The sequence below is a fragment of the Phascolarctos cinereus genome, unplaced genomic scaffold (genome assembly GCF_003287225.1).
Source record: "Phascolarctos cinereus isolate Bilbo 61053 unplaced genomic scaffold, phaCin_HiC Scaffold_2;HRSCAF=192, whole genome shotgun sequence".
NCBI classification, from domain to species: domain Eukaryota; kingdom Metazoa; phylum Chordata; class Mammalia; order Diprotodontia; family Phascolarctidae; genus Phascolarctos; species Phascolarctos cinereus.
In genome coordinates, this window is record NW_027555625.1 from 412,293,687 (window position 1) to 412,305,936 (window position 12,250).

Sequence of the window (12,250 nt, forward strand, 5' to 3'; positions counted from 1 at the left end):
AACATATACAAAACAAACTATATACAGGATATGAAATAATTAAAAGAAGGAAAAAAATTAAGAGGAGTTAGAGAAGGCTTCCTGTGGAAGGAGAGATTTTAGTTCAACCTCAAAGGAAGCCAGGACGGTCACTAATTGGAGCAGAGTTGGGAGAAAGTTATTAAAAAAAAAACTGTACAAGTTTACTGAGCTATGTGTAATAAGACAAAGTTATTTGATCCATGAATCTCAAATCCGTTAATTTGCTTTAATAATTCAGCTCATACTAAGTAGTATAAGACCCTCAAGGAGCTTAGAGTCTAATTAAAAAGATAATAGCAGGACATAAAAAATAACAATATCAAGTGGCAAATTAGTGATAGGAATTGTAAATGCAATAGGTGTGACCTTGTTCCAATCTCTTCTCCTCTCCAAGTCTGAGTTTCCAAACTGGCAAAATAAAAATGAAATAATTTATAGAATCCCTTCCAGTTCCATGATTACATATGAAAAAAAATAATCTAAGACAGTGATTTCAAACTCAAATATAAACAGGAGCCACCATACCATGAATAAGGATTCCTGAAGGCTGTTCATTTGTTGTTCATTTGTCATATCTGACTCTTTGTGACTCCATTTGGGGTTTTCTTGGCAGAGATACTGGAGTGGTTTGCCATTTCCTTCTCCAGCTTATTTTACAGATGAGGAAACCGAGGCAAACAGGGTTAAGTGATCTGCCCAAGGTCACACAGCCAGTGTGTGAGGCCACATTTGAACTCTAGGCCCTCTGTGCACTATGGTGCCACCTAGCTGCCCTTATGTACAGATTAGTGACACTCCTTTCTATTTGAGTCTGACACCACTGACCTACTCTAGACCTCTCATTTAAGTTAGATCGAGTCCAACATCGCATTTTAAAGATGAGAAAACTGAGGCCCAGGAAAGTCAAATGACTTGACTTGGGTCTCAAAGGTAGTTAAGTATCATAGACAGGATTTGAATTCAGGTCTTCTGATTCCAGAACCAGAAGTCTTTCTCCAATAACTCAGGACCTGTAAGTAACCATGAGCATTCACAAAATGTGGGTTGAGTGTGCTGGCCAAGCTAACCAACCCATGCTCTGTGTACATCTAGGGCAGCAACGCTGGGTTCTCAAATTCTGTGCTAAAGAAGGCAAGTTCTGGCAAGCCCTATTCTACTAGAATGACTTTGTTTATTTGTTTGTTTTTAAATTTTTATTTATTTTTAATTTGTGACATAAAACAAGCATTTCTATAACATTGAAGAATAATAAAAAGATGATTGCACATGAAACTGCACATCTATTATGTACAACTTGCTATTCCCTTTAAATATATAATACATTTCTCATGTAAATTTCTTTTTTTCTTTCCTCCCCCCTCCCCAGAGATGGTTACCCTTAGACACAAGCATATGTGTACATGTAAATTCATTCTGTGCATATTCCTATTTATCAGTTCTTTCTCTGGATGCAGATAGTATTTTCCTTCATATGTTCTCTGTAGTTAATTTGTATATTTATAATAGTCAAAATAACCCAGTTGCTCAAAGCTGTTCTTCAAACAATATTGCAGCTTTGAATACAGATCTGGTACCAGACAACCAGCCTACCCAATTCAGTCCAATCCCATCCAACTCAATCCAACCAGCCATTACTAGCACTTACTGTTTGCAAGGCACTGAGGATCTAAAGACAGGATGAAAAGGAGTACCTGCCCTCAAATGTTTATTATCAGGTTATGATGTAATTGTCCACAGGAATTCCTGAAACCGTTTGCTAAGGCTTGGAATGACTGTAATTGACATCATCAGAGACAATAATATTGACCTCATTGATTTCACACAATTAGTCAACATATATGTAAGCATTTAATGTGTCCTTAGAATGAGTGCCAGGCACTGTTCTAAGCCCTGGAGATAAAAATCGAGGCAAAAGTGTGGCCTCAACCTTCAAGAAATGGAAGAAACAGTACAAATAGCTATGTATATACAAGATAGATAGATATATGTATAAAAGGGAAGGCAATCTCAGAGGGAGGGCACTACGTTTGTGAGGGGCAAGGAAAGGCCTCCTGCAGACAGTGAATTCTGAGCTGGCCCTCAAGAGAACCCAGAGAAGGTCAGAGGCAGAACTTAGGTGAGAGAGCATTCCAGGCATGGGGCGGGGGGAGGGTGGCAGGTCAGCCAATGCAAAAGTGATGGAGAGGGAGTTTGGAGCTCGAATGTCAAGTGTGAGTGATGTAAGAAGACTGGGGTAGCTGGACTCTAGTGTGCATAGAGAGAAACAAAGACTAAAATAAAATAAAAAATGAAAATAAATAAGTAAATAAATAAAAAGAAAAAAAAGACTAGAAATGTAGGAAGGGCCCAGGTTGTGAATGGTTTCAAATGCCAAACAGAAGGCTTTATATTTTGATCCTGGGGGTAACAGGGTAGCATGGTCAAACATGTGTGTTAGGAAAATCACTTTGGTAGCTGGGTAAAAGATGGATTGGAATAGATCCACATCATTTAAAGTACAGAAAAATAATTAGAAAGAAATCAAAAAGACCACTGAAGATCTTAAGTGCCCACCTAAAGACTTTCGGCTTCATCTTGTGGGCAGCAGGGAGCTGTTAAAAATTTTTGAACACATGACATGGTGAAAGTGGTAGTTTAAGCTTATTCTTTTCTTTCTTTATTTATTCATTCCTTTTCATCAACAGATTTAGTCTTTTCAGTTTTAAAACTAAGGGAGTGTCAGGAACATGTGACTGGCTATTTGTTCTGTTTGTTAAGTTCTGGAATTTTGATTCCGCTAGGCCCAGGAGCAGCTACAAGCAGAGGTGCTCAGGTATAAAGCCAAAATAGAAGACCTGGAAGCGACTTTGGCTCAGAAGGGACAGGTAGGTAATGGGCTAATTGGACTTTTTTTTTCCTCTTCAATCTCAAACTATTCCATCTGATTTTCTTCTTGTCAAATCACTGATCCGTGCATGATTCTCCACACCCAGTTAAATGCTGCTTGGCTGAACCCAGTGCCCTTCCTTGAAACACAGTATTGGACTGCTTACCTCCCCCTGAACAGTCAACAGTTTGGGCCCCAGCAGTGGATGAGGCCATACAAGAGCAATGGTGGCCACGGAAGAATCCTGACAGACACACTAGCATTGCAGTGATTTGCTAAGAAGCTAGGCCTAGGTCCCCTCCACTGTGCTCGTTATGAACCTGCTGCATCTATAGCTTCGCATTGCAACGTTTTCCATCCCCATGTCCTTAGCCTGTACACATCTGTCCTGGTGGAATGAACCCCTTTCACCTCTTTCCTCTGTGATCACCTCTGAGTCCCCCAAAGGCTGGTCCTGGATTCTATAGACTGATTTTTTTCTTTAAAAAAACACTAGTGGGGACTGTGGAAAAGGTCTTAAGTTTTCCTAGCAAGCTGAGCCCCAACTTCTACATTATGTGGCTGGATGTGGTGGGGGTTATCAGTCATTCTTTAGCTTTGACAGGAAAGGGATCCAGATAAGAAAAGACAGCTGGCTAAGGGCTGGCTCACAAAGGGGTTTGGCTTCACTGATCTTCAGGGCTACTCTTTGAAATGCTGACTGCACGCTATTCTTTGTCAAACAGGATTCACACTGGGTAGAAGATAAACAACTTTTCATTAAGAGAAACCAGGAGCTTTTAGAAAAGGTATGTGGGGTGCACCTTCCTAGAGGGGGCAGACAAGGAAGTGATGAGGGATCCAGGAGCAGCAGAGGGTATTCTCAGGTGTGGCACAGGGGGCCTTGGGGAAGCGGGAGGTTGTACCAGTGCTAGTCTACTGGCTACTCACCCATCCTCATCCCCTTCACCATCATCACCATCAAGTAAAAGCTGTTGTGTGCATGGCTCTCTGCTGGGCATGGTGCAAAGTACTTTAGAAGGGATGTGATCCCCCAACCTTATGGACTTTGATCGCTGTGTGTGTGTGTGTGTGTGTGTGTGTGTGTGTGTGTGTGCGCGCGTGTGCAAAACAAAGAGAAATGAAGATGAAGACAAAGACAGAGAGACAGAAAAAGAGATAAAACAAGAAAGGAAGGAAAAGAAAGAAAGAAAAAGAAAGAGAGAAAGAAAGAGAAAGAAAGAAAGAAAGAAAGAAAGAAAGAAAGAAAGAAAGAAAGAAAGAAAGAAAGAAAGAAAGAAAGAAAGAAAGAAAGAAAGGAAGAAAAGAAAGAAAGGAAGAAAAGAAAGAAAGAGAAAGAAAGAGAAAGAAAGGAAGGAAGGAAGGAAGAGAAAGAAAGGAGAGAGAGAAAAAGAGAGTTCTCTGCAGACTTTTCATTGTCCCATAAATGCAAGTCTGGTTATTCTGCAACTGTTTGTATTCAAAGGTGGTTCTGCAAATAACAATAATGATTATAAGGGTGAGTTTGTGCAAAAAAGGCAACTGACTGCAAGACCAATTGCCATGGCAATGGGAAAACTAGATTCTGATTGTCAGCCACTATTGGCCAAGTCTGTCTCTGTTGTCAGTCGCACACAGGGGACGTCGTGCTAGGCACCAGGATGGGAGAGTGGGAAGAATAACGACGCAGAGTCATTGGGCTTGGCTCTGCTACTTATGACCAGATCACTACACCACCCTGGCTCCCAGATGCCTCATCTGTTGGATTAATCAATTGCTAAGGTCTCCTCTATCTCTAAACTTTTATGATCCTAGTAAGTCTCAATTCCATTCAAGAAACTTATTTTCCAAAGCCATCATATGTTATTATAGGAACTCGAAGAGAGAAAAAGTAAAGACAGGATGTAGTTCTTGCCCTCTTAGAGCTTAGAGTCTAATAGACTCTAATAATGGACCTGTGATTTCATCAATAAAAGGAGCTCCTACTGAAGTTCCTATCAATGTGGGCCTGCACTTGCTTTGCAATTTATAATCTTAGAAATTTGCCTCAAGCAGTAAAAGGTTAAGTGGCTTACCTAGGATAACACAGCCCATATATGTCAGAGACCCTCCTTAACCCCAGGTCTTACTGATTCCAAAGGCCAGTTTTCTATCTATTATGCCACGTTTCCATAGAATATGAAATGAAACATCTGTGATTCCTGTGATCCTATGAACTCATGATCTTTTGACCCTCTGAACATGATAAAGACATTATGTAGGTACAGTAAAAAAAAAAAATACATGAAATCTGATGGGAAAAACAACTCATTACTACCTCAGGAAGAGAGAAAATTGATCTGATTCAATAAAGATTTCTCAATTGTTTACTGACTGAAGAACATTGTACTAGGTGCTAAAAACCCCTGCCCTATTTGGGCTTACAGTCTAAGAGAAGGAAATAGCATGTACATACTTAACTCTGACATGGAATAAAACATAGCAAGTGCAAAACAAAAAGCCTTGTGGGCTCCAAGGGAGAAATGTGGTTACTAAGCAGTCTTAGGGAAGGCCTCATGAATGTGGTAACCTTTAAGTTGAGAATGTGTAAAAATTCAGTTGTTGAAGAGGAGGATTGGGGTATTCCAGGCATAGGAAATAACAAACAAGAACCTTACTGAAAATTAGAGTGTGTTCAGAGGACAGAGAGTAAGTCTAATTTAGTTGGACTATCAGGTATAGGTAGGAAAGTTACGAAGGTTCCAAACTGTAGGGGACTTTAAATGCCAGGCAAAGGAGCTTGAAGTTTGCTTGATAGGTAGTAGGGAGCCAATGAAGATTTCAAAGAGGATGACATGACCAGATCAATGCATGTGGGAGATCAATCTGAAAATGACATAAAGGATGACTGGGGTGGGGTTGGGAGGAGAGATGTAGAGAAGAGTGGATGCAGGGTGATCTATTATGTTATGAGATTACTGGAGTAGCCCCAAGAACACGGCAATAAACATTTGTACTAGAGCGGTCACACTGGAAAATGAGAGGGGCAAATGCAGAGATATTGCAGAAATAGAATTGATACATGCCTCATCCAAGCTATTATCAACCCAGCATGCTCAGGAAACCAAATCAGGCAAATAAAAAAGCTGGGCCTAAGGCCAGGAAATAATTAGAGCCGACTTCCAATGATCAGCATGTAGATGATCTATTGGGGGCATGTTAACCAAAGCAGATTTGTAATTCAAGATTGGCTTCCCTGAGCCATTTACTTTCAACAACAAGCAGATATGTTTTGTAAATATAAGTTAATTCTAATACTCTAGTACTCCATTGATATTTTTATCTCATATATATTGATATTCCCTCCAACAATGCAGATTACAACCCGCCCTGTGTTCCTCTTGTCCATGTCCTCCCATAAATCTTCCATGTAGAAAATCTGCCCAATATATTGGGGATCTATCTTGCTTTCTCTTGACATCATGAGTATACCAGTGGAATATAGGGGCTGTTCATTTTAATAGTAATGATTTACTGCTCTTGGAAGAGATACAGAGAGAGAGAGAGAGAGAGAGAGAGAGAGAGGAGAGAGAGAGAGAGACAGAGAGAGAGAGAGAGAGAGAGAGAGACAGAGAGAGAGAGACAGAGAGAGAGAGAGACAGAGAGAGAGAGAGAGAGACAGAGAGAGAGAGAGAGCGAGAGAGAAAGAGAGAGAGAGAGAGAGAGAGAGAGAGAGAGAGAGAGAGAGAGCACGTGAGAGCTCCAGCCAATATCTAGATAATTGGTCTCCTCTATCAGTACCATACCATGTATCTTGAAAGTCTTGGGATATTTCCTGAACTCTTCATTTCTTTCTTCCTTCTGTCTAGGTAGTCTGTAATGTACTCTCATGACTATATAACTACCATTTCTGCCTCCATTGATCTTTACAGAAATGTTCTCCAACATATTTCCTCCCTTCTGCTTCCTGGATTCCCTCATATGATTATTTTTTTTTTATGTAATGCTGTTCTGTTCCCCTGCTCCTCCTTTATTTACCCTACTCTTTTGAATAAAGTATACTTTTCCAGGATAATCTTTCAGTCACAGAACCTATTCAAGTCTCAGAGTTGGACTTATCCGTTCATATTTGCCTATTGCATTAGACTCATTAGTGCCCTTTGCTTATTATCACATTTTATCTAACAAGCAGTAGGAAGCCACTAGAACTGCTTCTATTGCTTAGAATAGATATAAACCTTTCACAAACGGCTTGTAGTTGGATTGCTATTGAGGAGCTTTACCTAACAAAGGTCAACACAGTGTTTCCAGATTTGCCTTTGCCTTTGTGCCTGCTCTCCCCATGTCTGGCGTGCACCTCCCATACCTGTGCTTCTACAGTTCATCCCAGTGAACAGAGAGGGTGGTCTGCATTTTAAAAAAAACAAATGGGCCTTCTTGCTGCTCTTCACATGCAGAATTCCATCCCCCATCTCTATGTCTTTGCAGTGGCTGTGCACCATGCCTGGAATGCCATCCCTTCTCATCTGTGCTTCTTAGAAACCCTAGTTTCTTTCAAAACTCAGCTCAAGTGACATGTGCTACATGAGGCCTTGACTGAGCCCCTCAGTGTCATCCCGTCACAAATAATTTGTATTTCTTTTCTGTGTATGTATATATATATGTGTGTGTGTGTGTGTGTGTGTGTGTGTGTGTATATATACACACAATATATATACACACACACACACACACACACATATATGTACTTACATTTTTGATTAACAGAAACTTGTCTTCGTCTCTCCTACCTCATTGGGAGAAAAAAAATAAATACCTTGTAACAAATATGCATGGTCAAATAAAAAAATTCCATTGTTGACTGTGTCCAAAAATATACACCTCATTCTGCATCCCAAGTCCTTCACCTCTCTATCAGAAGGTGTTTATGGTGCTTCACCTCTGGTCCACTGGAATTCGCGATTGGTATTGTGTATACACCTTGGATATGTTTGGGTATGTGTGTGTTGTCTCCCTCAGTAAAATATCAGCTCCTGAAGGGCAGAGTCTGTCTTGTTTTTATATTTGTATTCTCCGAGCCCAGCACATTGCCAGCATCGTAATAAATAACAAGTGTTTGTCTATTGATTTATTCTTGGTCCTTCTATAATAATCTACAGTACCAATAGATAACGCAAAAATAATGACTTTCAAATGTAAAATCCACTGTTTTGCGTTCTTCGATACCGTCCAATCTAATGTAGTCCCACAAAGTAGGAGACAGCTTGGAATAATGCAGAAGTCCTCCAAGCTTGGGCGAGGGACCTCTGGGTGACTCTGTGACCCTTTCAGGGGGTGCTCAAGTTCAAAACAATCTTCATCATAATATTAAGCTGTTTTCATGTCTAGTATAGTAAATATTACATATACAATATAACCCACATAGGATCATCAATCATTTTAAGAGAGTACAAGGGTCCTGAGATCAGAAAGTTTGAGAACTCTTGACATAGTGGGTAAAAGGTCTTTCCTTGGAGTTAGGAAGACCCAGGTTCAAGTTCTATCTCTTAGATTAATGGAACCATTAGCAAGTCAGTCAACCTCCTGGTGCTCCAGCCAGCTCTCTCAAAACTGGAAGTTACAGATGATTTAACAAGTGTAAGGACTCTCCACACCAGGAGTTCTCCCAACAATACTATCACAATCTGGACTCTCTTCCACCCAAAAAATGTGTAAGGTGCTGTTCTAGGTACTAAGGATACAGACCAAAACAAAAACAAAACCTTTGCTTGCACCCAGTGTACTTTCAATTGGGAGTTTTCCTTCCTGGTCACCTTTTTTTGTCTGTTTTTTGGAAGGGGGAGGGAATGAATGCCTGCTATGAAAGTGCTAACTTTGCAAAAACAGGGGCTACGGTGTAGCCTTGAAATCAAGAGACCTGAGTTTGAATCCTGACTCTGCCTCTGTGGCCAGGGGCAAATCACCCATCCTTTCTGTGCCTCTGTTTCCACATGTGAAAACAGAAATGATTATCCTTATGCTTCCCACCTTACAGAGGCCTTGGGAGTGAACTGCTTCATAAACCAGAAGAGACAGTAAAGTGGCTACTTGCTGTTACAATGCTCTCTAAATGGTCCTCTAACTCCGCCTTTACTCCATTAGATAGAAAAACAGGAGACAGAAAACAACCGATTGCAACAGGAGCTGCAGGATGCCAGAGACCAGAACGAGCTGCTGGAGTTCCGAAACCTAGAACTGGAAGTAAGGAGGGGCAACACCCACCCGCAGGGCGGAGGAACTGCTGTGCATGACTCAAGCCCTTGACCTGAACTGCAGTTCCACCCATTTCATGTCTCTCAGATCAACTTCAGACAGGGGCAGCTTGACATAGTGGATACGGTACTGGATCTGGAGTCAGGAAGACATAGGCTCAGATCCTGTTTTAGATACTTGTCAGCTGTGTGGCACTAGGAAAATCTCCGAGCTCCCCTCAGCCTCAATTTCCCCATCTGTAAAATGAGGTGGTTGTACTTGATGGCCTCCAAGTTCCCTTCCAACTCTAGATCTATGATCTAGCCATGGAGGGAGTGGGGGGAGGGAACTTTGTCAGAAGTAGAGAATCCAAAGATCTCCAGAAGTTCTGTATCTCAGAACTTTCTCTGCGATCAAAAAGTCATAGAAATACCAGGAGGAAAGGAACCCCAGAACCACCTGGTCCTCAACACGTTTATGGAGGGGAATGCTGGGAAGCATATTATCCTGTATCAGGAAGTATCTTGATTATAGTGAAAATAGGAACTGTGATTTGGACTTCTTCATGGGGTGTCTGCCTTGGGCTTTCACGGACATAGCATGGGAAGGCTAAGAAACACCCTTCCCCACCCCTAGTCTACTTTTCTGTGATGGGCCAGCAATAATAACTCACTATGGTCATTTCCCGTTAGCCTAGGGATCTCTGTTAAGGCTTGATTAGTTTCCACTAAAGAAACTCTAAGTGGTAGGCTCTTTCCTGTATACAGCCCACATGGCTGACTCAGTAAGTCAGACTTATTTAATGTGCCAGAGTCGCTCCATCATCTGAATTTCCCCTTGCTATACTGCTCTACTCCCAGGGTTGTCCCTTACTTACTCCCCAGGATGTTGGAAAGCCCTGAATATTTATACAAGTTAAATTGGTACCCTCATGCCACTCTGCTCCCTGCGTTTCCAGGATATGGCTAGTTGAATGAATGTCATCTTTTATAAATATATTCATAGTTTCTCATTCTCTCACTTAGGTTAGCTATTTCCTTTCTAATGAAATTAAATCTTAGTCCTTTTTCATTAGACTTTCTCATAAGCAACATATCAATGTTACTAGAAGACCTACACAGATGATTAAGTGTTTAATCAGATGATGCTTGCCACTTGATTAATTCCAATGTTCCTTCTCCTCCTCTTCCTCCTCTTCCCATGTATTTCAAGGAAAGAGAAAGAAGATCACCTCCATTTAATCTACAAATTCACCCATTTTCCGATGGCGTAAGCGCTCTACAGATATACTGCATGAAAGAAGGTGTCAAGGTATGCCAATGAAAACCTTTCCGCTTGTCCAAAAATTAAATGAGGGGCTAGATAAGGGACTTGGGATTTGGGAAAATGATGAGGATGGGCAGCAAGGTACTGTGGAAAGGGTTGGATTTAGAGTCAGGAGACCTGGATTAAAATCCTGACTCTGCCATTCATGTTCAATGTAACCTTGGACAAATAACTTCTTCAGGCCTCAGATTCTTCATCTGTAAAGTGTGTGTGGGGGGGGGAGGGGTGACCTAGAAAACCTCTGAGGTCTTTTCCAAATCCAGATTCATGCTGACTCTACAGCCCTTAAATTGTTGCTTGATACTCAAGTCATGACTATGCAAGCAGATGAAAATGGCTCCATCTAGTGGCAAAGGAATGAATTAGAGACTTTGACTCAATTCAGCAAGCCTCTATAAATGCCCACTGTGTGCTAGGCATTGTTTTAAGTGCCGAAAACTTTTTTTTTCCTGGATCAGATCTGTGATTTCATTCATGATAGAAGAAAACTCCTTCTATTGATGCTCTGTAATTTATAGTCTTAGAGAGGTTCTGGAAGTCCAAGGGCACCAATTAAAATGTAAGCTCATGCCCTCGTGGGAACAACCTATACACAGGTAAGATAGGCACGTAAAGCATCCAGAAAGGATTTCAAACCCACTTCTGGCACTTACGAGCTGTTTGACTAAGGACGAGTCACTTGACCTCTCAGTTTCCTGTTCTGCAAAACCAGGACAATCATGCCTATAACATCATCTTACAGGGTCATCATGAGGATCAGATACAAAATGCTTTGAAGCTATATATTTGCTGCATGCTTATATAATGCTTAAAGCACCACATAAATGTCTATTATTGTTGTTGTCATTATTGCCCTTATCATTATAGGCTGTAGGGGAACGTGTAACCTAAGAAGAGATGAGCAAGTTAACTTTGAATTGAATGTCCAACCAACCTGCTGTTTCCTCTTCAAATTTTCCTCTGAGTAAACCACAAAACCTATAATCCACTGGAAGTAATTATCAGAGATGTTTATTCAAGGACCCAGGTGGCTCTTGAATTCTTAGATTTGAGATAGCAGGCATTTTCAGGAAATTAGCCCACTCCTATGTAAACAGCAGAATTCAACTGCATTCCAGCAACAAATTAAAAAGTACAATCTCTCAGACTGTTATCCATGCCAAAAGGCTAAAGAAATAAAATGGCAATGTGAAAGAGTGAATAAAGCACCAGGCCTTGAGTCAGGAAGGCCACTAGTTACTAGCTGTGTGACCCTGGGCAAGTCACTTAACCCTGTTTGCCTCAGTTTCCTCATCTGTAAAATGAGATGGAGAAAGAAATGGCAAAGCACTTCACAGTATCTCTTCCAAAGGCTCCTCCCCAACAAAAGGGGATCAAGAAGAGTTAGACACAACTGAAACGGCCAAACAACAAAATCTCTAAGGTGCCTTCTAGCTTTAAATATATGTTGTTGTGATTTCCTAGTTGTGTGACCTCAGGCACATATGAGAGGGAGCATGACTTGATGGGCAGAGAATTGGCCTGGGAGTCCTACCTATGTTCAAGTCCTACCGCTGACATATGCTGGCTGTGTGATCCTGGACAAATCAGCTAACCTCTCAGTTCTCTAGACCAGAAGAGTTAGACACACTTGCCAGAGTATCACCCCCACACCTAACATTCCCAGATACTGCTAAGCCTGATTAAAATGAAATTGGGAAATTTTAATGAAATAAATAAAAATATGATCAAACATGGACAATATTAATATATGATTTTCTAAGCCAATGTGTGGCCAGAAGAGAATATGATGTAGTAGCCCCACTTCCTGTTTGAGTTTGGCACCACTGCTATGTCTAGACAGCTCTC

The 12,250-nt window shown here is 41.0% G+C and overlaps 1 protein-coding gene across 3 annotated transcripts in view; it reads left to right on the forward strand.

The window, feature by feature from the left end:
- JAKMIP2 (janus kinase and microtubule interacting protein 2) overlaps positions 1 to 12,250 on the forward strand; it is a 230,287-nt gene that overhangs the window by 174,980 nt on the left and 43,057 nt on the right. For 2 of the 3 annotated variants that reach the window (XM_020969156.2, XM_020969157.2), the window contains exons 11-14: positions 2,802 to 2,885; positions 3,613 to 3,675; positions 8,987 to 9,085; positions 10,289 to 10,387. In XM_020969156.2, the coding sequence (XP_020824815.1) occupies positions 2,802 to 2,885; positions 3,613 to 3,675; positions 8,987 to 9,085; positions 10,289 to 10,387 (345 nt within the window). The remainder of the gene's footprint in view (positions 1 to 2,801; positions 2,886 to 3,612; positions 3,676 to 8,986; positions 9,086 to 10,288; positions 10,388 to 12,250) is intronic. The other variant, XM_020969158.2, reaches the window with a different exon arrangement.